Source organism: Xiphias gladius, chromosome 24, assembly GCF_016859285.1.
Source record: "Xiphias gladius isolate SHS-SW01 ecotype Sanya breed wild chromosome 24, ASM1685928v1, whole genome shotgun sequence".
Lineage (NCBI taxonomy): Eukaryota > Metazoa > Chordata > Actinopteri > Istiophoriformes > Xiphiidae > Xiphias > Xiphias gladius.
Genome location: NC_053423.1, coordinates 4,098,988 through 4,122,298, shown reverse-complemented (window position 1 = coordinate 4,122,298; position 23,311 = coordinate 4,098,988). Strand labels below are relative to the sequence as shown.

The 23,311-nt window shown below is 42.5% G+C and overlaps 1 protein-coding gene across 1 annotated transcript in view; it reads right to left on the bottom strand.

Annotated features, from left to right (window-relative positions):
• ptprua (protein tyrosine phosphatase receptor type Ua) overlaps positions 1 to 23,009 on the bottom strand; it is a 188,496-nt gene extending 165,487 nt beyond the window's left edge. The window contains exon 1 of the mRNA XM_040122540.1: positions 22,868 to 23,009. Within this exon, the coding sequence (XP_039978474.1) occupies positions 22,868 to 22,937 (70 nt within the window). The 5' untranslated portion in view covers positions 22,938 to 23,009. The remainder of the gene's footprint in view (positions 1 to 22,867) is intronic.
• Positions 23,010 to 23,311: the final 302 nt, after the last annotated feature.

The window sequence follows — 23,311 nt, the reverse complement described above, 5'->3', positions numbered from 1 at the left end:
TTGCACCAAATGTGCACATAACTACTCCCCTTTTCTCACTCTGCCACTGCTGCATGTGAACTGTGAAGGCAGGAGTCCATTTAAGCCTTTTACATGACTGCATTGACAAGCATAACACACCTGTTAAGGTGACTATTCATCCACATAGCAGGTATAAAATGACTTTTTCCATGTCTGTTTTAATGGACTGAATTTCCAAGGGCTTTCAAGGTTCAGAAATCTTTTATAGTCCCTTACTCTGTGATACAAAATTGAAAAGCATGTATATAAAGCTTTCTTTGTCATCAATACATTTAAATTGTAGTTAATATGTTGCACTATAATCTTCAGCCCACTATGTCAAACATAGTGTATGTAATGCTACATAATTTGGTGTAACCTGGAATTCCTTTTGACACCGTACAACAGATGTGTCAATTCGTGTCACAAGTATCCGTATTGTTTTGGGCCTTTCAAATCCTGCCTATTTTCATTATGTATGTCTAGGTTCTCAAAAAAAATAGGAATAAAAGGCCAATTTTCATTTTCTATGCAAGTACACCTGCTGTTTCTTGATAGAGATTTTTATTTTCACTCAAGTAACATTTTTTTTTTTTTACAATTTTACAATTTTATGCTTATATTAAAAATGAGTAGTGTACTATACACTAGAGGAACTCCGGTTTTCATATAATAGGTGTAATAATCTGCCAGTGCAGTAACATTACTTCAACATGTTTAGAATATAAATTGATGTGTTTCAACAATTTTATGCAAATGAGTGTCAGTATTTTGAAAGAGCATACAATAGAACATACAGCTGCAGTAGACTCAAGACAAATGATACTGGAGTTTGCAAAATTCTTGAGAGAAGTTAATTTGCATTAAAATTTGTTGGAATGATCTTACGACACTGGCAGATATTTTTCAATTGTTTTCAGATTTTTGGAATTTAGTAAGACGACAGGTACTTGACAAAATGAAGATGTTTGCTTTGCAGTGTACAGTTTTGAAAGTTACCCTGTGGATCACATTTCCACTAAATATCTGAGTTTTTTTTTTTTTTTTTTTGGATTAGGTTCCTCTGAGAGGTACATGAGGTGTGAATGTCATCTCGGTGGCAGAAACACGCACCGCATACAGACAAACAGATACAGACATGTATACACACATCCACACACACACATTCTAAGTCTCATCTAAGAAGACAGGAGAGACTAAGCCCTGAGGATAATGGGTAGACAGCGCTGTGCGTCTTCTTTCATTTTGGCAGTAAGAAAAGAAATGAGAGTTAAGACACTCAGGAGACACATTCTTCAAGTAGACAGATCGCTTCTACAAATACACCCGGTCCCCTGTCGAGGAGCACATTCCTCGGAGAAGATGCTTCTCTAACGATATTCCGTCGAATTTAGTAGAACATCAGAGGCAAGGCGAAGAGGGGGAGCAATAACCACCCTCATAAGCCTGTCTTTAGTTTAGAGAACTGACTGCAACAAACCCACACACTGTATCAAAAGCAACAGGCAGCGTCCAGAATTGCAGAGTCTTGGGATCTCTCTCAGCATGGGCAGCCTACTTAGCGATATAAGAAATTCCTCCAAACCCTTGAAAATGGTTAAAATTAGAGTCTATTGTATGTGAATCATTGAGAAAGTGGGTAATTTATTTGCAAAAGGGATGATATGCCAACTATCGGCCAACAGTTGTTTTTCCTCCGTCCTCTTTTAATAGAGGCACTGATCATTGGTTTGTTAATGAAGCATCAATGATTGCTGGTGCATTTTTTATGTTTTTTGGGGGGTAGAAGAGCTGCTGTTACAGACAAAATACCACCAATTTTCTCATTTTCCACTCGCCACTCAGTAAAGTGAAGACAGCGTAGGGTTGTAATTATCATCCATTTTACAAGAGCTTAGAAACTTGGCAATCAGCAGCACATAATATGAAACATTACAACCATGGATTACTGTATATAGTGTGGTATTGTACCATAAAAGCAGTTTTCAGAATTTTTGATAATCACTCTTATTTTTGGTTGACTACAAAATGACAAACACAACACAGGTGCTGGTGTGGTAGGAAAGCCACTGGTGGAACACAATGCAATGGCCAAGAGAAACAGAGCAAAAACTATGAAGTGACTAAATAGTTATTCTGGGTTCAGGTGATATCAAAAAGTTGGATATTGGAAGCATTCGTGTAACATATGTTGTCACCGACTTGCCATCATCCCACTTGGCAGCTCGTACTGTACTTGCGGCAAATCCTATCTGTCATGAATGCAGCATAAACCTGACTGATGTATTTACAGCCTCCTGCACACATTAGATGCACCGGTCTTGTCTGTGTAGAGTCTGTCAGTGACGACAGTTATTATTTATCGCAATGGACACTTAGTGAAACCAAAGACACAATTAATCAAGATTTGACTGATACTTCTGGAGAGAAATACAATATATTTTAGAATAATCTGCCACTTGATGGTATGCTACTTTACACTTATTGATTTAAGCATTTCCTTTTAAAAGAATTGCTGTTTTAACTTCTACTCAACTGTATTCTCGTCAGGATGAAAAGGTATCTGATATAGCAGTTAGAATATCACGAGTATAGCCTGACCAATATTGGATTTTTAAGGTGGATACTGATATCGGTATTTGGGAGTTTATACACTCCAATAATGATATACAGTATATGCAAGTGGTGATCTTTTTTTTTTCTTTACATGAACACAATAACCCCTTTGATTTTTTTTTTAAGAATAGTGAACAACATACATACTAAGATGGACATTTTACAGTGTAAAAATCAACTTGTTTGTCGACTCTGATGGACAATTATAGTGACACTGTTTCTAAATTAGCTCATAACTAGCTTGGCATCTGTGTCTTGCAGTGTCCTGTTACTTCCTGGCCTATATATACACCAACATCGACATACAGTAGATCTATGTCTATGTATCTACAATAATATCGACTGATATATCAGCCTGGCCAAGTCTTAGTACCAATATCAAAACAGTGCATTTTATACCTTACTTTAAGAAATCTAAAACGTTATGCTAAAAAAGTACAAGAACTTTAACTGAATAAAATGGCAAAATTACGATTTAAGTTAACTTTTTTTTGAGTTAACTGCTCAAACATTAAGTAAACAACATAACATATCAGACTAGATATTTGATGCAAGCTTTTCAACAGTTTAGAGTTTTTGATAATTAGTGCCTCAGTAACATTTGAGTCGGTAACATAAAGTATCGAGGTTCGATACCAAGGTTCACTCTCCAGTGATACCAAGGACAGTAAGTTGGGTTCGTTTGAGGTTCCATGCTTTAATAATGACAGTATGTAGCCACTGAGCCTGCAGGTTAAAGATCCACAGATCATCAATCACACCGGAGTTGTGGATTATCTTCACTATTTTGCTCCAAGGTCACAATGTACAGTCCCGGAAAACTCTCCACTCCAAAACACAGTCCTTGGGTTCATCCATTCATCATCGGTAACCCCGGAGCAGGCCAGCAGACAGGCCCATCCAGTTGTTCCCCTGTGAAATAGCACCATAGCTGCATAAGGTCTACGTTTAAGATGGACTTTTTACACTATGCTACTTGGAGAGCACCACTTTGGGGAAGATGCCCCAGAAACCTTGCTGAGCTCATCCTCAAGTTGAAAGACTCATATATAGACAGACACTGTTACAGCATACACACAAAACTCCGCCCTGTCTCTCGCACCGGGTATACAAAAATGAAGTGTCTCCCTTAGGTGTTTCAAAGTTTTGAAAGAAGGCCGAGATTGCAGAAGGCCAAGAGAATAAAAAGATTGCACTCTCATTCTCTATCTCTCTGTGTGTGTGTGTGTGTGTGTGTGTGTGTGTGTGTGTGTGTGTGTGTGTGTGTGTGTGTGTGTGTGTGTGTGTGTGTGTGTGTGTGTGTGTGTGTGTGCGTGCGTGCGTGTGTGTGCGTGCGTGTGTGTGCGTGTGTAAAGATACTCATCATTGGATATTCTCCACAAGGGGAACTATGTAGTCCCACTTTTAAGTATCTGTGGGTTGGTTGGATTTTGCATCAAGTGTAGCACCTCAATAAGGAAGAGAAATCAGGCATGCTTCCTGCACTGTCTTGACAAATGAGCTGTTCCTACCAGGATGTAATGGTCTCTAAAATGAGCCTTGTGTTGTAGCGCACATTAATAAGAAGCCTCCTTTTACTGCGAATTCTCTGTGTGCAGACGGAGACGGAGCTCCACCACAGGGACCATGCAGCTGCAGACAGGGCCTCTGCTGTGTCCACACAGTGGACAACAGGCTCTCTATCCTTCACCTAGTTACTAAGTAGCCGTCTGATGTTCCTCATTTCCTCCTCTCGTAATTGCCTTCTCTTCTTCAGTCTTCCGTCGGTACGCAGCTGAAGGCAGATACTATATATTGTTACTGAGGCATTAAAAACTTTCTGCTCTGTTATTTGTTCCTCCATTTTGTTCTGTGACTTTTTGTTCATTCAGCTCATTTGGCTTCTTTTTCTGCAGCATCTCTCTCTCTGTCCATCCCTTCGTCTCAGTCTCCTGTAGACTTTGATAATGAGAGTTTTGCTTCCCTGCTCTCGTTTTTTTCTGCAAGTAGCATGCTGCTTTGCCCTTGTGATAGGAGTTTGAAAACCTCCAGCGTGGCCCGCCAGCACCGCTGCGGCTACCCACTGGGCCGGAATAAATCCAGGAGCCTCTAGTCTCGCCTATGAATGGCCCAGTGCCTCTGAAACCGAGCCCAGAACAAAACCCTACCCGCATCAATCCAGCAGCAATGAACCCAAAAGGCCATCCTCTGGGAGGTTTAGCTTCCCTCCCTCCCTTGCCTGCACTGCCTTCACAAAGGATGATTTCAGCTGCCTAATCAACTAGAAAAAAAACTTGTGCCCTCCTCCCAGTTCCAGCTACAACCACTTCCCCTCCTCCTCCTAAACCACCCAAATTTCACAACCCAGTGATTTTGTTTTTCATAACATGGAGGGAGAGGGCGGCAGCTCCAAACATTTTCTCCCAAGCATATTTGAAATGTCAACATCATTAAGACCAACTGTCAAATTTAGAGACAGTGAAAGGGCCCCTACCTACCTAATCATTATAGCCTCATGCCAAGTCTTTAAAAAATCTGGGGAAATGGTTGTTTTTCTGTCAAAGCTCTACAGGCTTACATCCCCACCTGCATCCGCAAGGACTCAAACACCTGTGGTAATGATCTCAGTGACAGCATCGGGCAATTACTATACATTTTTATTTATGCCCCTGGCTAGGTCAGATCTCACTCACCCACATACAAGCACATGCTTGCAGAGTCCTTTACCCCCCCCCCACCAAGACACCTAGTCAGAGCTTGAGCAAACAGCCCTGGGGCAAACCCTGCCGTCAACATCCCCCGGGTTGTACCCCTGGGTTTTGTGTTGCACCAGCAAAAATTCAAGGTCAGCCCTGAGCCAGGTGTCTCCTCAGATCCACAGTGGGAGGTTACATACCAATCCATACATTTCATGCAGTTCTATGCCTTGAAATATGGCTAGACAGGTATAGCGATATATGTGGTAGTAGCACTTGTGGATGCATTAAGAGCAACATGATATACGACATGCGGAGACTGTATTCCCATAAAAAAATGACCCCATAGGCCAATTGTGCAAGCAGCTTAATACAACCAATAGTTGGTTAGGTCTTGTTGGATATGCACTGGTCCATCAGGTAATCATTCTTAACTGATGATCATTTTTCTGCCAGTTGGCTCTAGTCTGTATATAGGTGTGTGCTACATGTGTCAAATGACATGACACAGTCAGTGTGTGTTGCACTACAGTAGTTGTAAGAGACACAGCAACACTATTGGTAGTAGTATTGGATGCATTGTTACTAAGTGTAGTAGTAGGAGTGGGAGTATTAGTGGTAAAGCACAAGTAGCAATGGAACCTGGAGCATCGGCATTGTAGCAGTAGAAGCAGTAGCAGTCATAGTCAAAGCACTGGTAGCAATAGTTGCAGCAGCAGTACTACTAACAGAAGAAATAGAAGCAGTGGTATTAATAGTAATAAAACCATTAGCACTGGAGTAGTAGTTATAGTAGCATAAGTAACAAGCAGCAGCAGAAACGTTAGCTGTAGCAGTAGTAGCAATCTTCTTACCAGCATTGGCAGCAGATGTAGTAGCAGCATTAGTACAAAGCAGCAAAGGCATTTGTAGTAGTATTAGTAGAAGTGGTAGCTGTCACAATGGCAGTAGAATGAATTAAAATAGCAGTAGTAGCAGCTACAACATTAGTACTTTGGAGCATCAGCATTACTAGAATTAGAAGTATTTGTATTAGAAGTGGTAGTAGAATAATGAATAGTAGCAGCAGCATTAGCACAAGCAGTATGAGTTGAATTATCATTAGTAGTGGCATTTGTACAACATTAGTATCAGCAGTAGCAGTGATGGTGATAATGGCTCAGTGATGATGGTGATATATTGGCCAAGCATAACTTTAAAAACCTTTCAGTGACACAAATGTGTGAAAAACGATTTTACATTCAACACTCAAAAGCGTGCACTTTTGCCTTTTCTCCTTACCTAAGCAACACATGCTTACACAGTCTGTCAGTGTTTGTGTGTTAGTGTGCACTTTCCCACATGGCTGCAAGGTACGTTTTGTTGCAGGGCATTCTTACATCTGTGCTGCAGTAAGCAGTCCAGTAGGTGAGCAATTCAACTATGCCTCCAGCCCAATTAAATCAGGTTAATTAGGCAGGACACTGCTTAAGTAAGGATTCACTTTAAACCGAGCCAAAAACCTTGCTGGCCAGCCCAAGGCAAGGATCCGGACTGCAACCATTTAGTCGTATTTTGTAACCATTTTTGGAGAATCGTTACTAAATTTTATAACTAGTAGCACCAGTGAAACTTGTAAATATGCCCCCGTTTTTTGGGTTTATTTCTTAAATCATCATAATATACAGTATCACGTGAAACACCAGGAGGGGGCAAGAATTTGTGTGTGTGTGAGTTAGACAGAGAGTGATTAGAATTGAGAGCTAACATGACGCTCTCATCATCATAACAACAGGGAAAATTGTGCGTGGGATGTCGTCTACCTGTGTCTGGTCTAAGTAAGTACTCATTCAGACCGTCCTGTGCATCTACAGTCCCAAATCTCTGAAGAAGGCAAATTCAGACGAGCAATCAGCTGGTGGCCACTTGCTCAAAAAGGCGAAAACCTGCTCTTTCCGACAGGAATGGCTCACGCAGTGTACTCGTAGACATATTGCAAAGAAAGGAACGTCATCTGTTGTATGTGCTGGTGTCATTGTGGCCCAGCATTGGCGGGGAAAACTAAGTTTGCCGACTTTAAACATGAAACACTCGTAAAGCACATCAACAGCATGAAGCATAACCGATGCATGGGACAGATGCACTGATAAAGTAAAGCACTACTTCACTTTGTGACTTTTTCCTTTAAAATATTACAGCACGCTTTTCATTCTGTAAATTGTCTATTTATTACCAAAGCATTTATCAATAATACAGTTAAAAAGGAAAAAAATATGAATGTGTTGCGTTGCATGTTGATTTAAGTAGTGCTCCTAATTTTTGTGCCGGCCCTCCTAAAATTTTGAGTAACAAGCACCGGCACCATTAGTGGAAAAAGTTAGTCTGGAGCCCTGCAAGGATTAGACAATCTTGTTAGCCTTCACTCTCATCGCGGCCAATATTTTCAATATCGCCCAACTGAGCCCCATCCGTTCTGTGCCAGGCCAAACAGCCACACTAAACCTTCTATTAGTGAGTCGACTTTTGCTCTCACTTCTTTGCCTCTACAGATTCACCCTGCCTTGTACTATAATCCCTCTCAAGCGGATTCTTAATTAAACATGGACAACACATGGGGTCAGAGACGTCAAAGAAGGACACACAGGCAAAAGGAGACTCATTTTTTTTTTTTTTTTTTCGGACTGTGCAGCAGAGCCTGTTACTCAACCTCCCTTCCTTTCTTTGAAGACAGAATAAAAAAAGAGCTGTCACTTTTGACAGCATTCCTAATCTGCGCCCCTATTAATTGCTCCACCCTCCCTAAATGCACTCATGCGCATACAGAGTGAGGACAGGGCACGCACGCATGCACATTCACACACACACACACACACACACACACACACACACAAACACTGTTTAAGTGAACTGTTACTGTCCTTGGCTACAGCCTCTAAAATGAAGATGTGACTGGCTCTATTACCCTTAAGTAAGCACTGCTGTAAAACACTTTATGGAAAGTGAAGCATTCTCTCTCTCTCTCCCCTACTCCCTCCCGATCTCTCTATGATTGGCAGGTTTAATTAACAACAGGTCCTCCGGCCTGGCAGAAAGTGGGTGACAGAGTTGGCGAGTGGTAAGGGGGGATGGGAGTAAGGGGGGGGGATATAAAAACAATGCATCGCCTACTGTTGTGTGCATATGATTAGAGATGTCTGGGACTTGACACAGAACCACGTGGGCGTGGCTGCACAGATTCAGGCAGTAGCAATTTATGTGCTAACCGTCCCATAGGAGTGACAATGACAAACAGGTCTCACATAGTTCTACATACGCATTCCTCTCCTCCGCTGACCATATCAGGGACGCTGTAACCCCTCCCTGCTCCTAAGTGACGGGCTACCGACAAGTTAAAGTGACCTAGTAGTTTGGTACGTGACACACGACACAAATAGAAGCAGCAAAGATTTAGGATGTCAAATAAGGAATGAGCAGCTGACTCAGGATTGATCCATTCTACATTTACATGTTCCCTTTAGGCCACATTATCCATAAGTACAGTATTTCTCCTACAGTTGTGCTGACAACACCTAGCTTTACCTACCCTTATCGTCTTGTAACTGCGATAAAATAGCAGACCCGAAGAACTGCCTCCAGGTCAGGAATTTGTGGATGACTCAGGACTTTCTCAAACTCAATGATTACTTAATTTAGTATAGAAAGCTGTTTTCAAAAGTGCTGAGGATTTGTAAAAATAAATAAATAAATAAATAAACACATTAGAACCATTTCTAGCTGAGACTTTTGAGCTCTGAACCTTGTAAACACAGGTGTCGGCTACACATAGGTGATTAAATGGTTCAGAAATTTCCTGTGGTTTGACTACTGAAGGGTCAAACCACACTACTACTTTGGAGTGACAGTAGTTTTGGCCTACACAATGAATATTGATCGAGTTTGTGTCAACACAACATTAACAGTGGCCCTCCCCACTGTCAAAGGTTGTGGCCCATCAGTCTGGAATGTCATTGTGGCCCTCCCTGCCCCCCCACGCCCATGAGTTTGGAAAGTCAATGTCAACTGTCAGAGAAGAAGAGACAATAAAGTCCTTTTTACAGTTTATTGAAGTGCTGTGTTCAACCCCAAATATACAATGGATAACATTTTTTATGAATAGAAAAAGCAGTCACATTAAATTACTGGAATAATACAAAATTTGAGCTACATCTGGCACAAGAATTTCCTTTGGGAGGAATATAGTTCTATCGGATCTTTTTTCTAAAATTTCCAGTGGTTGAAGGCAAAGGTAGAAATCAAATGCTTTGCACTTCCGCAGGGTGTCCGTTTGCTTTCCCTATGCATCCTGCGGTATGCAGAGGTCTGGCGCCCAGCGGTAGCCTTGATCCCGCAGTCGCTGAGGAGCCCAGCCCCAGGAACTGGCACATGGACACCACTGGCTGTTTTTGCAGGGTTCGTCTGTGTGTTCTGTGTCACATCGCACTGATGTGCAGTGAGCTCCGCCATGAAACCCTTGTGGGTCATGAGTTCTTTGTGGGGAATATAGGCATTGGTTACAGCAATGTCCAAGAAGTGAAGAAAGAGTTTCCACTTCAAGGTTTTGTGCTGTGTTTCGTCTTCATCATATGGTCAACTATTTTTAGAAGTGAAATACCTTTACATACATTTTATCTTTTATTTTTATTTTTATCACTGTAGGATAGTTTGACTTTTTTTTTACTCTTTTGTTTTTTTAATTGCTCTTTGTTACGTGTGAATGAATGTATCTATTCAGACACTAAAACATGGAATTCTCCATTTACACATTACAGCAGCCATGAAACATATTTACATGTATTTCAATCATTCACACCTGACATTTACATTACAACAGCCTGTAATAATGAGACTAATTGTCACAACCCCATCAGTCTGATTTAGTTGGCTCGAATGAATATTACAATCTTATTTAGTATAGAACTCAATATTACGCTACAGGAGCCTGAAACGATGATGATACATAAAATAATTCATCGGTGACAGGGCTACGCTGAACATTAGTGAATTACAAATAAGAGTAGGGAGCTAAGACTGAGAGGGTAAATTGGAAAGAATGAAAATGTTTAATTACACCATCTAACTCTAGCTTACAGGTAATGAGTTGACTTTGCTGGCTGTAATATGGATGACATGATAGTTTTACAATCGGCTGTGGAGAAGTTTTAGCTGCTGCAGCCGCTTTAGCTGCTTTGTGACAGAAGTTTTGGCTGCAGAAAGCGAGATGGTGCGCTGTTCCTGTGCAGAGTTGACGGAGGTATAATAATTCACTTACTCATCAGAAACGTCCTCAGCGGGACCCGGTCGAGGCCCAAAAATGGCAGCGTTCTTCCCCGCTGTCCTCAACGCTACCATCCGAGGACAAGTCACAGTCATCTTTGCGAGCACCCGGGATGTGTCCCAAGGCTGCAGCAGCAGAGAAGCGCCTGTGTGCCATCTTCCTCGGTCCGTGTAAAAAAACAAGCCAAACATGCGCTCTTGTTTGAAGGAGTCAACCTGGGCGTTGTCGCACGTTGTCTTGCCTCATAATCACGTGAATCAACAGCTGTTTTCTGAAACTGAATTGTGCATGTTGTTTCTTTTTATTTCCCTCACATAGTTCAGTTAGCTGATGTTACTGAGTCAATGCGACTTTTGAAATCTGCTCTTCCATCGCTACCGTTAAAGTGGAACTCCACCCATTTCACACACTGAAGTTTGTTTACGGGTCGTGGTAGGTACTACTGCATGTGTTATATGAGGTTCCAGGGGCAGCTGTGTGGAGTCCGACAAATTTCCGCTAGTGACATCACTTGAGTCAGTGTCAGTTGGGGCTGACTGAAAATGAAAAAATCTGGTAATTCGCTTGCATTAATTACATCTTCACACTCAAGGAATGCTTTCAGCCTTCAACTTAAAATGGATTTTAATAACTGGCTTTAAACCTTTTGGGATTTAAACATTTCTGTTGCAGATTTTGATGTTTATTCCTGTTTTGTCTTTTGTCTACAGGTGTTGCTTGTCTCCATCTCTGGAAATTGAAACAGAATTATTTTTAGTGACTAATCAAACCAAAAAATAACTGTAATTAATAGTGCTGTTACCTTAAGGGAATTTTTTTGGCATGAATTTAAAACCATAATAAACTGACTGGTACCATCTCCAAAAACCCACATCAGTTTAACTCCATCAGTAACCGATTTCCTAGACAAAGAGTCCAGGGCCAGTGCCCCTCCTTTAGTTTCATAATACATCAACACCAGCAAAGAGCGTCTAGATGGAAAAATAAAGAAATAAATAAATAAACAAACCTGTGCAGCCGTTTGATGGCAAGCTTTCTGCTGGTCTCATCACTTTTCTAGGTCAATATACAGGACACTGTGTTTAAACCAACTCACAAACAACATATGTCAACTGCTGCCTTAAACAAGGGCAAACAAAGTAGGTCTGTTTTTAATGTCTACTCAGGTCGCCTCTGCGTCATCCCTCCAGTTCTGGGCCAGCCTCATCATCCTCTCATGGCCGATTATTATTGTGTATGAGCCTGGTGACCGCGGCCACAGTGCCATCTGTCTCAAATTCTACTGAAGCTGAGATTAGGGGTGTGGGCCAGGAGGGCACAGGGACACACATGTTTGGTGGCGAGATCTGCAGACGCCTCCTCTGACTCCCTTACACCCCGGGCCAGCCTGCTAGATCAGAGGGCGGGGGGAAGATGAAAAGTGACGCGCAGAGTTGCAGCACAGACCAAAAGCCGACCACCAGCTGATTTCCTGTTTTTTTTCCTGCAGTTCCCACCACTGTAATCAATAATCCCTCTACCCCTTTACTCCACACACACTCCTCTCTTCTTCCACTTCCTTCATTTCACTCTCTGCCTCTTTTTTCTCCACCTCCACCTGTGTTGCTGCACCTACACTTGAGGGTCTAGCTCGCTGAATCCATGTTTCAGGGCCCCCTGTAAAAGCAGGCTTGTAAAAACCATCATGCTACAGACACTGGCAGCGATACATCTAATAAAACAGAATGAGGATTTTAGAGGGATATGATTCTAATCATCCTTGGCTAATGTGTTCCTATGTGAATGCAAAGATGCTACAGCTTGCTCATTCCCATGCCGGGCATGATCCGTCTGCTCCTTGCTCATGAATGTAATCTTTTACGTTTATCTGTCTGAGTTGAGAGGCCATGGGGCCACAACCCTCGCACCCGTGAGTGATGCAGACAGCGTTTGGAAGGCAAACACAGCAGATGCTGGCCCAGGTGGTATTGCTTCTCATAACTGCCAAAATGCTGCCATCGTCTGAATCATTGCCAAGGTGGCCCCTAAACATAGAAGTCAGAGGGAAAGTTGAAAGAAAAAGGAAATGGAAACTAACAAAAATGTGTATGCCAAGTAATTTCTAAGAGAGTAAGAAGAAGGATAGATGGCTGGGAGGCGAGAGGGGCAAGATGTGGCAGCAGGGTAAAAATGCTGCCAGGGTTAAAGGTTTGATTCCCAGCAGGAAACACCAGCAATAGAAGCATGTTTTTAATTTCACTTTGAAACATGTTTTTTTTCCAGGAAAAGTCAGCTTCTTTCACACGTCCTGCTGCAAACCGACGCTGTTCCTCCAAATGACAGTGGGAACTGCTTAGTGTAAAGCTGTCAGCAGGCTTCTCAGATCGCCGTGCAGGGTCTGAAAAGCCCCTCCCCCCACACTTCATCAGAACTGGGGGCCGAATTGTGGCCGACAATTTCTGTAACTTTCCAAAACCAACAATCTGACAAGCACACCTACTTTCACGCAGAGGTGAGTGAGTATGCAGGATTTAAACTTCTCTCTCAGGCTCTCTTTTCTATTCATTATGTGATGCACCGATCCATTTTGCCGGACCAGATCGGCGGCCTCGATAAGGACCTTGGCAGATCGGGTACTGGCCAAGACATGACCAGTCCACAGTTTCTTTGCAATGTCCTTAAAAATTCTTGAAAATTCAATGTTTTCTCTGTAAGTTACATTCATTCAGTCATGTCTGGCCGCCGAACTCAGTGCTACAGCAATACCTGGTCTCATTTTACCTTACAGACCTCAATCTGCATACCTCACCTGTTCATATACAGCTTTTAAATTTGGGTAAATCGGCAGTCCTATCAGTTGAGCTATCTGAATCGGTGTCTGGCAGAGAAAAGGCTGGTTCAGAGCATCCTTACCCCCATTTGAATGAATATTGCCTCTTGCTCCTGGTTGGACAGTGGGCTTGGACAACATGCAATACAAACTACCAGCCATATGGCAGCTGCATGGGAAAGCTTGAGAGTTATGTGCTTAAAAGGACATCTAGTTTCAGATGGAGGGAAGAGTAATACTCATCACCCCCCCCTTCCCCAGGCTGCACTCTGGGGCTCTGACACTTCATGTATACCATTACAAAGTGAGATTCTCCGGAAAAGGGGGACATTGAGCCACAAAAATGGGCACTGATTCAAATTTACCAACAGAAGGAGAAAGGGAAGAAGGTGGTGAGGAAGATGCCCTGCAGCGATAGCAGACACACAGGTGTTGTTGCTCGTACTGCATAACCTCCCCTGCTGCGCACAGGAGGGTCACTGCTAACCTTGACAGGGATGAACATGCACTGCTGCAGTGCCCTTGTTCACTCCGTTCAGGGACATTTCATATTATTTATTTATTAATTTAACTTTTTTTTCTTTCAAGTTTCCCTTCAACTTTTAATATCTCTTGTGTGCCACAGGGACACATGGAGGCCCACAGGTTTGATAACTTTAGACGCCTACTTTTAAAGCGTAATATCTACAGCTACCCTGGGACCTTCACACCCCGGGTCTTACTCCATACCACAGATTTTTTTCTTTTTGCGTTTTTTTTTTGTTTAGTTTTTTTTGTTTCTTGAGAAATTGGAGGGAAGGAAATAAGAAGGGGTGAGTTTGTAGTTTGGCAGTTAATCTAAGTTGAGTTTATCAGCACTCTGGTCTTCTACATTAATGACACGGGGGACCAAACATGCGAGCCCCAGAGGGAAAACTCTGGGAGATAAAGCATTGAAGAGGAGGTAGCAGAGCTGAAAAGAAATAGCTTTTGATATCATGCAGTTATTTTCCCCCCAGAAGCTGCGGAGAGGAACGGAAGCGAGAGGAATGCTATTCCCGCAGTTTGGCCCCAGATGTCATCTCAATCTAATGTGACTATTGCTGACAGCACCACCACAAAATCATCCTGTGGCTGAACTTTGACCCCGCCTGCTGAATCTGCTGTTTGGTTGTCTCATGCTGCAGCGATAACCGACGCAACACTTTCCTTTCTGCTGCCAGCGTCACGTCTCGCATCGACCCGTCATCAGCTGTGACGGGTCCGACCACAGGTTTCATAGCCCAGGAATAGCTTGGACAATTGGTTCAGCTGCACAGTGTAAACACATCACCGGCTAGGAAGCAAAAGCGTTAGAGGAATATTCATAAAGATTATTCATGGCTGGCTGTCAGCAGCGGTGACAAATCTGGGAGGTAATGACAGCAAGAGCCGAATTTGACGGAGAGCAGGACTGGACTAAATGGACAGGCAGCCATCACTGCAGAACAGTCATGCTCCTGCATATCTCATCTCCGTGTCCAACTCATTCTTAATACAAGCACACAGTCGTAGCTACAACCAACAGGACTCTACATCATCAGTCTCACCTGCCGTTCCCAACAAGTCGGCAAAGTCTGTGTGCTGAGAGCAGTGATTTCAATACCATTTGTTAAATTATCCTTCAAAGGAAAAATCCTCCCTCAAAGACTGTTATCCATCACCAGGCTATGATACTGACTGCATTCCAGGGCTCAAAAGTACTTTTCTGGTGTACCCACTTCTCCGAAACCTGCTTTGTCCACCTCTTCTAACTAGAGCTGTGTATCATTTTGAATTTTACTGCCAATATGATAGCTAAGTTTTGGTATAAATACGAAAATTGTACATTTTTCAATTTCACATTGAGGAATATGAAAAATATGAAAAGTCAATATATCTTAAACAAAAAAATCAAAAATGTTTTCTAAACACAAGCAGCTCTACAGGAACTTTTCCTATAGAAAACACACTCCAAAACTGTCTCAAAGAAAAAGTATGTACCTGATCAGGTATTCAAAGACAACTTTCAGTAGTTGGCAGTTTTTGATACTCCGGGACAGGGACCAAATATGGTCATAACCAAAAAAGTACCTTAGGTTAAATACCCAGCCCTACGTCTAAACTGATTCCTACATTTCCCAATACCCCTTAGAAAGGACATGAACTTCTAGACCCGATCTGTGCTCCAATCCTATACTACAGACTGACAATATACAGGATGTCTTACACAGGAATTGTGACAGTATACTGTTTTTGGATTTAGTATATAACTAATAAATGCACAATACATCGTTTTGTACTAACAATAAATGGTACAAGACGTGTCAATGTGCATCAGACAAATGGTTAATCGTTTAGATGATTAGTCGATCAACAGAAACTCAACTCAGCAACTATTTTCATAACCATTTAATCATTTAAGTAATTTTTCAAGACAGTTTCATGACACTTTAGACCAAATGATTAATCAAGAAAATAATCAGCGATCAATAGAGAACGAAAATAATTAGTAGTTGTAACACCACTCTAACACCATTCTTGATACTGAAACCACAGACCATATTTTAAATGCAACAGGACACAGTGGTTCTGGCTTCATTTATGCAATTAGCAGGGACCTACAGTTATTATTCTTAAAACTGGGAAACTTTGTTCTAATACAGTTTTATGTTAATATCAAACCAAGCTGAAATTATGAACGTGTCCCCTAGATTTGCAGTGTATTAAAATGAGTTACAATAATATCTGAAATCCCTGAAACTAATGAAAAACTAAAAGGAACCAAAACTGTACACTTCTGATAAGGCATGACCTGATAAGGTTATGCATGAATTTTCCCTTATAATTTCTATTACAGTGTTTCTGCATGTTTGTAAGTTCTATTGTTTTAAGGTTAAGACGACAAATGTGTCACACTCCTGTCCATTTCCCCATGGCTGACATGCCATAATCATTTGTGAATGAAACTATTGAAGTAGAAAAAGTGCATTCACCGAGAATGTTTTTTTCCAAAATCTTTCTTGCACTGTCTCACCACTATGTGCAACTTGTTTGAATGTGATGCCTCTGTATTCCTTGGGCTGTCTGTTGTGGTACAAAAAGTGCACTCAAAAATCAAGCAGGTTCTCTATACATACTGACTTGTTTGAGTTTACATCATCTTGTCACTTTTCGTGGACCCAACGTTCTCAGTTAAAGAAGGTCGATTTACACCACCAGAGCAAAAAAAAAAAAAAAAGCCAAAGAATGCAAGGCACATCAACACCAGTTGTTGCCCAGCACTGTTCGAGTGTTTTAAGGTAAATGTGGTCACGGTTCATTCCTTTCATTTGACAAGAGAAGTGTTCCTGCCTAGCTTGATGATATTTTTTTTCTTAAGGCTGTTTGAGGAATAAAGAGACACTTTGCTTACAACCTGAGACGTGATCTCTAGCAGACGGTGAGCTCTTAAACTGAAGAAGAGAAAAGGCTGGATGAGTGCAGAGAAGACGCTTTTCTAGAATCTTTCTTAAAATCACCTTTAGTTGAAAAAGCTCGCATCTGTAGGCCCCCTGGCTTTTGTTGCCCTTTCAGCAGGTCCGACTCTATAATCATACAATGAGCGGTACTCCGCATACCTGCATAACTGCAACAGACAGCAAATTTCAACATCCAAATTCCACCGGCAGCTGATTCTCACACAGCTGAGGCGTGCAATGTACGTGAATTTTTTCCCCGCGGCTATTTCACTGATTTCATAAGGCATTCCATCCAGCAGATCATTACAGTATATAGCTTGTTGGAATAAAACTGAGAGCTGTATATACAATAAAAAATGAGTCACAGAGAGAAGAGTGAGCAACAGCAATCACAAAAACCTAGCTGTTTCCTTTATAGTATTCTAAACTGAATTACAACACAGGCATTCACCAACACATGAGAACTCCTAAAACTGAGCAAATTAATTTTATTGTCTGAACCTTTATTACTGCTGCCAGCGATCAGCGATCATCTTGAGAAAAAAAACAAAACAACGCATTTCTAACACCTGGAGAAGCAATAGCGGTCTTGTTCAAAGACGCCTCTTGGGTCCAAGCCAAGGCGCTCTGGCAGTGCTACCAGCTCCATTAACGACAAATGGCGGTGACAGGCGCATGCACGCAGCGGCGGCACTGGTAGATTAATGTCATAAACAAATTGCACGAGGCGATAATGGTCGAGGACGGTCTGATTGCTACCACCATGAATGACCAACATGTGTCTTCAGACCCAGGCCCTGCTGAACAATTACCTGAGTAAATTAGTCAAGAAAATCAGCGGGGAGCTTGTTACTTGAAACATTTTATCCATTACTCCTTACACATTGCTCATCGCAAGAGTAACATAACTTTATTAATCACTCAACAGCAAAAGTAATTAGTTATGTTGCTTGTTACTTTACTTTCATTACTCAGCCCAGTTCTGTCAAGGCTGCCTTTAAAGACAGTGAAATAAAATACGTGTTCTTTCTAATCTCTGTCCCTTTTATGATCGCTCATTTATCTCCTGTTACTAAATATGTGCCAAAAAAAAAAAACAAAAAAAAAAAAAACACATCTGTCCTCTTCCTGTTAAACATAGAAATATTTTTGATGACTCATCCTGAACTTGGGGGCGGCTACATAAATATATCCAGTCAAATGTGATTTAGGGCGACTAGTAAACTCTTTAAATTCCTTCTCGTGACTAAACCCACATATTCCGTCTAAATCTGAAATATGTCACATTACTGAAGCTAAAGATGCTTTAACTCCAAATCCTCCACAGATATTACGAAATCTAAAATTTGAACCCCTTACACTAGTTGTTGCTCAAAAAAACCTATTCACATCACTGTAACACATAATGCGTTAGTCTCCAGGACTGCTGACAACTGATGACCACTTAAGTAGACTAGATGTAAAGACCGGTGGAGCAGAAGGGGCCTAGACGGACACGACAAAGTCTGTTGGAGGCGACACTGCACTTCACCAGCTCCACTCCCGTGGAGAAAAGGGACTTATGTAGCACAGCAGCAGCCGTGACTCCTCCCTCAATGATAAGTGGGAAATCATTTTTGGATAAATAGAAGTAATCATGCTGCAGCTATATATAAAAGCACTGACGTTTGCCCAGTCTCTCACCTATTCACTGGCCTGAGAATTTCCAAAAGCCCATGAAGTCTTCCACTTTGATGATTACAAGTAAAACTTGAATTCTGTCAAACACCTTTACAAGTTTGCTTTAGCCGCACTGCCAATAAAACTCTGAGAGATGAACAGAATGACTGGCAACTAACAGCAGAGGCAATTAAAATTTCTCAAATCCATTAAAGTGGTGGAGTATAGGGAAGGAAAGGCCTTATTGACTTCCACCTCGGCCGGCCTGGTTTGCTCTCATTGGCTCCGTCTGTCAGGCTGCTTTGGCTGAATGAATATGTCCACGCATCTGATGCCTCACCATGTAATAATAGCCCCTTTAAGCTGTAGAAAAACCGGCTTATGTAGCCTGTAAAATGCGATCTGCATCAGAAAGGTGAGGAGTTAAGTGTGGTCTGTACCTTATCATTTCAAATTGGTTATTTTTAATCATTTCAAGCTTAACTGCATCCATTTTTTTTCTTCAGCCAAACAGACAATTAAAGCTGAACAGTTTAGCCTGTTGTTTCTGAAATTTTACTCCCATGTCTCTGAAGGCTTGTGATTGTTTGGTAAACGATGTGAACTGTGTTACATTGTTAGATTTCTGTGATTTTTCTTCTGTTGTAAAATGGGTGTTGAAACAACCTTCTTCCTTTGCCATCAAATTATCATGAACTATAATTACAGAGAGTAGTCATTTTCTTGAACAGCGTGTAGCCATTATACAATTCACCATTGTTCTATTAAAGAATCTTCTGTTATTTCCTCCAGAACAACTACATTTCATCATTGCTTTTTGTGTGAGCACACGCTCCATTTTCTCCATTTACAGTCTCCACACTTGCCCCAGGAGAGCTGTGTGCGTCAGGCTATTTTTTGTTGGATTAACACTGAGCCGGATCCACACCGCTACACACCGAGGACCCTTACTACATCCACCCAGAAGCCCATGAAAGCCCACCTTCTCGTGTCAACGCCCATTCCAGTGTGGGCTTTTCAAGCTAACCTCCTTCCGACCTCCGGTCTCTGTCTTGAGCTGCGTGTTGGGGTTCGTTCTCGTGGCTTCATTTCAAGATTACATTACCTTCTTCCTCTGACTCCTCCGAGCCCTCGCTAACAGGGGCTGGATGCACTTGTTTCACCTCAGCAATCACACATTCTGTGGGTGAAACCCTGGAGCTGAGGTAAGAGACCTCCAAGTGCAGCCACACACAGACACTTCCCTTTGAGACTGGAGCGTTTGCTTGAGCAGAAATGCGAAGCATCTTCTGATTTTTTTCTCCTGTCAAAAATTAACACTGCATGACACAACCTGTTGACAGACCCAAATGGCAGCAAAAGTCAAATTATTAAATTTCATCACCCTTAGATCCTGCGGCATGACGTCCACAAACCACAAGGAACAGTCTTTGATGGTTTCTACCAAGAGCTAGAGCCAATCCAAAAAGTGTCCGAAGCATCGAGCAGCAACAAGCATTGAAAGCTTGGTAAGATTCTTAAGTGCGACATGCACCTGTGACATTGATGCACGTCAAAACAAACGCACCTGGGTACACAATGCTTCTATTTCCAAGCAGCCACACTTGAAAAAAAGCAGCATTTTGCGCTTGGGGGGGGGTGTTAAGGTGCCAACCTTGAGTCATAACAACTATGTGTATCTAAGGACACCAAAGAAATAGCAGAGACTGGAGCTGTCACTTTTTCAAAAAAATCAAGTTTGAATGAATTCAAACTGGCACATAATTCGTTCAAACTAATTTGAATGTATTCCATATGCCATACCCCTCCCCCCAGTATCATCTATATATTTCCTCGTGTGGTGCTATTCAACTAGGCCCCATGTCGCCGCATATAAATCTTGCTATCTCACCAGCGATGGCCTTTTTACGAGCTTCCTGCAAGAGTCCTCAGAATGACGTCGGATAGGACGTCGGACAAGATTGTCCAGTTGACACTGCTCCGCTCATTTCTGGTACATCCGCTGCCTGACTTGGGTGGCAAGTTAGCAGGCGAGTCCGCAGATCTGTTATCACTGTGGAGTAAGGCGACGCTTTCTACAAAGTCAGCAAATAGCCTTATCTTTGTTGGTGATTTTAACATGTACAGTGAAGAGCCCAAAATACTTCAACGCGCTGCTTCTCAGACCCTTGGTGTTGTGATTATCCGCTTTCCTCGCTGTTGTCCTTCTCCATTTTTACTGGTAGATCAATAGGACATGGAAAAGGTCAAGTTTGACCACAAGGTAAACTACTTCAAATGGTCTGATGCGCTTTTGAAACTGTAATTTTGAAATCAAACAGGTCATTACAGTTGGAAAAGTTCATTTTTTCCCGCGTTCGAAAGGCATGTTCAAATTTCAAATCAAAGCCCTAGCAGAGGCTAAAGAGCTGACATGGGCCTTGGTGTTGAAATTTTTACTGCTAGCTGGAGCTGCAACAGGAAATGAATGTGTACGTATTTTGCTAAGTTTTGAGTTCTGTGATAGTAAACTAAATATATTTGGGTGTTGGACTGTTGGTTGGACAAAACAACACATTTGAAGGTTCCTTGGAAATTCTGATGGGCATTTTTCATAGTTTTCTGACATGTTATATACCAGATGACAAATCGATTGATTGAAAAATTCACTGATAATGAAAATAATCATTATTTGCTGTGACAATATGATACCTTACATTGCTGAATACAAAAAATGAGCAGAACGTTTTGGAGATGAAATGGTCTAAAACTAGCATAATTTGGATTTTGATCAAGGAGCATCTTATAAAGAACAAGTAAAGAGGATTAGTAATCTGACCAGGCAACTGATGCCATTTCAGTCAGTGCCAAACAAATGTAGAGGTTCAATACACAGCCCAAGAATTATTTAGTTGGGAGCAATTTCGTCTCATTTCTTCTGGGTGGAAATCCTTTTCCACCCGTGTCCGTTCTGGACAACAGAAATTATTTCCAACACATAAACTGAATCAATGCCAACTGATGATGAGACAATCTTCTGTGTTGTTCTGCGTGAGCTCGTAAGACAGTTGGCCTGTTGCATTCAGTCTCGCCTGCAGAGCCAATCTGATCCTGGAGAGCAGGGAGTGGCTCAGGGCACGTCTGTTTAGCAACTGCTTTTTGTAGCCGTGCAACAGATACCCACGTACCAGAGTATTTATATCGGAGCTGCAACGCTCGCTCGAGTCGCAAAGCATTCCTGAAATAAACCAGCTGGCACTTTTACTTGAGACGAACTTGACAGAGTGTGACCTGGGGCATTTCTTCATCTATATTCCACAACATTCCCCTAAAGACAAGGTTCAGGGGCCTTTGGAAATCTTCAAAACCTGCTTCGGCCATTCAAATGTTAAAACCCGCTACAGGCGGTGAAGAGGATTTGAACTCCTATCTCAGATCCTGTGGATATCAGGTATTACAGCTTAAAGTCTCCGTTTTCCTCTCTGAGAACACTTGTAAACTATCCATCAAACTCGTTGTGCTGTTAATTGGGGCACAACACTTACATTACTAATTCATCTCTCCTCTCCACCGCATTGCTTTGTATCGGCAGAAAACACACTCCTCATTTGTTCACCCCAAAGTTTTCTCCCAAACGGCTCTGCTGCAAAACTGGACCAGTCAGCCACATCATCCCCTGCTTCAGGAACACAATTACAAAACAATGTTCCATCAGTACTTTTAACAAGCAGGTGGGTTTTTGCAGCCCGATTTCATACACATCAGCAATAAAAGAAAAAGAAAAAAAAATGAAAGGAAGATCAGATGAGGGTGACTTGATCGCTGGGAGGTAGTCTACATTTTCTGGGATGACACACTGCAGATGAAAATGCCAACTACTGAATCCTGGACAATGAAACCGTGACAGTAAACGTCATGATGCCGAATACACCTGACGGAGACACGGGGAGACAGAGGAAGACAGAGCGTATTCAAACCGCATTCAAATACGGAGGCCGCCTTCATTTTCAAGCCCGTTTGTTAACTCTGCAGATGTGATCTTGCGAGGAGATCCAGCACCGAGTAGAGCCGTTCAGTGTCGCTGGGATCTCACTGCTGGGGCTGCAAGCGCGCGGGGACCAAGTTGGCACCGCGGACCGCAGCCGGAGTCGGATTTTCACGGCTGAAGACACACTCAAGAGTCAACTTTTTAAGTTTGCAAAGCGCAGGCAGAGCAAGACGCGATCTTGGCCACAACACATAGGTCTAGACTGCGGGTGAAGCGCCACTTTAAACGAGAGATCAACTTTAAAACGGCAACTTTGTGCGTGACAGGTGCGCGCAGCGCAGCGCATCTCGCCAAGCCCAACCGCCAGCGTACGTCTTTTCCCTCTTTTACCTGTTGGTCCCTCCATGCTGTCTGCGCAGATCCCGACGGTCAGCGCCAGTAGCAATGCTGCCGAATACATGTTTGGCAGAAGAAGTAAAGTCCAGCTCGTTTTGCCACAAGAAGAAGAAGAAGAAGAAGAAGAAATCCTAGAGAGAAGCCCAGCAGCAGCAGCAGCAGCAGCGGCGGCGGCGGCAAGCGGACTGGAGAGAAGTTGTGCGCTCAGCTCCATTCATCGCCGGATCCCCCCCCCACCCCTCCCCTCCCCCCCTGCAGAAGCGCTGCCTGCCTGCTCCCTCCACAGCTTCGCTCAGGGAGCGTCTGGTCCCGTGCTAGAGCGTTCGAACAACGAGCCCCCTTTTCCCTGCAACGGCTCCACTACTTTTTCGCCCTGTCGAGAGCCGCAAGTGCGGCGCCGGACCGCGGGTCTGCGGCGCCTCCATGTGGCGAGGAGGG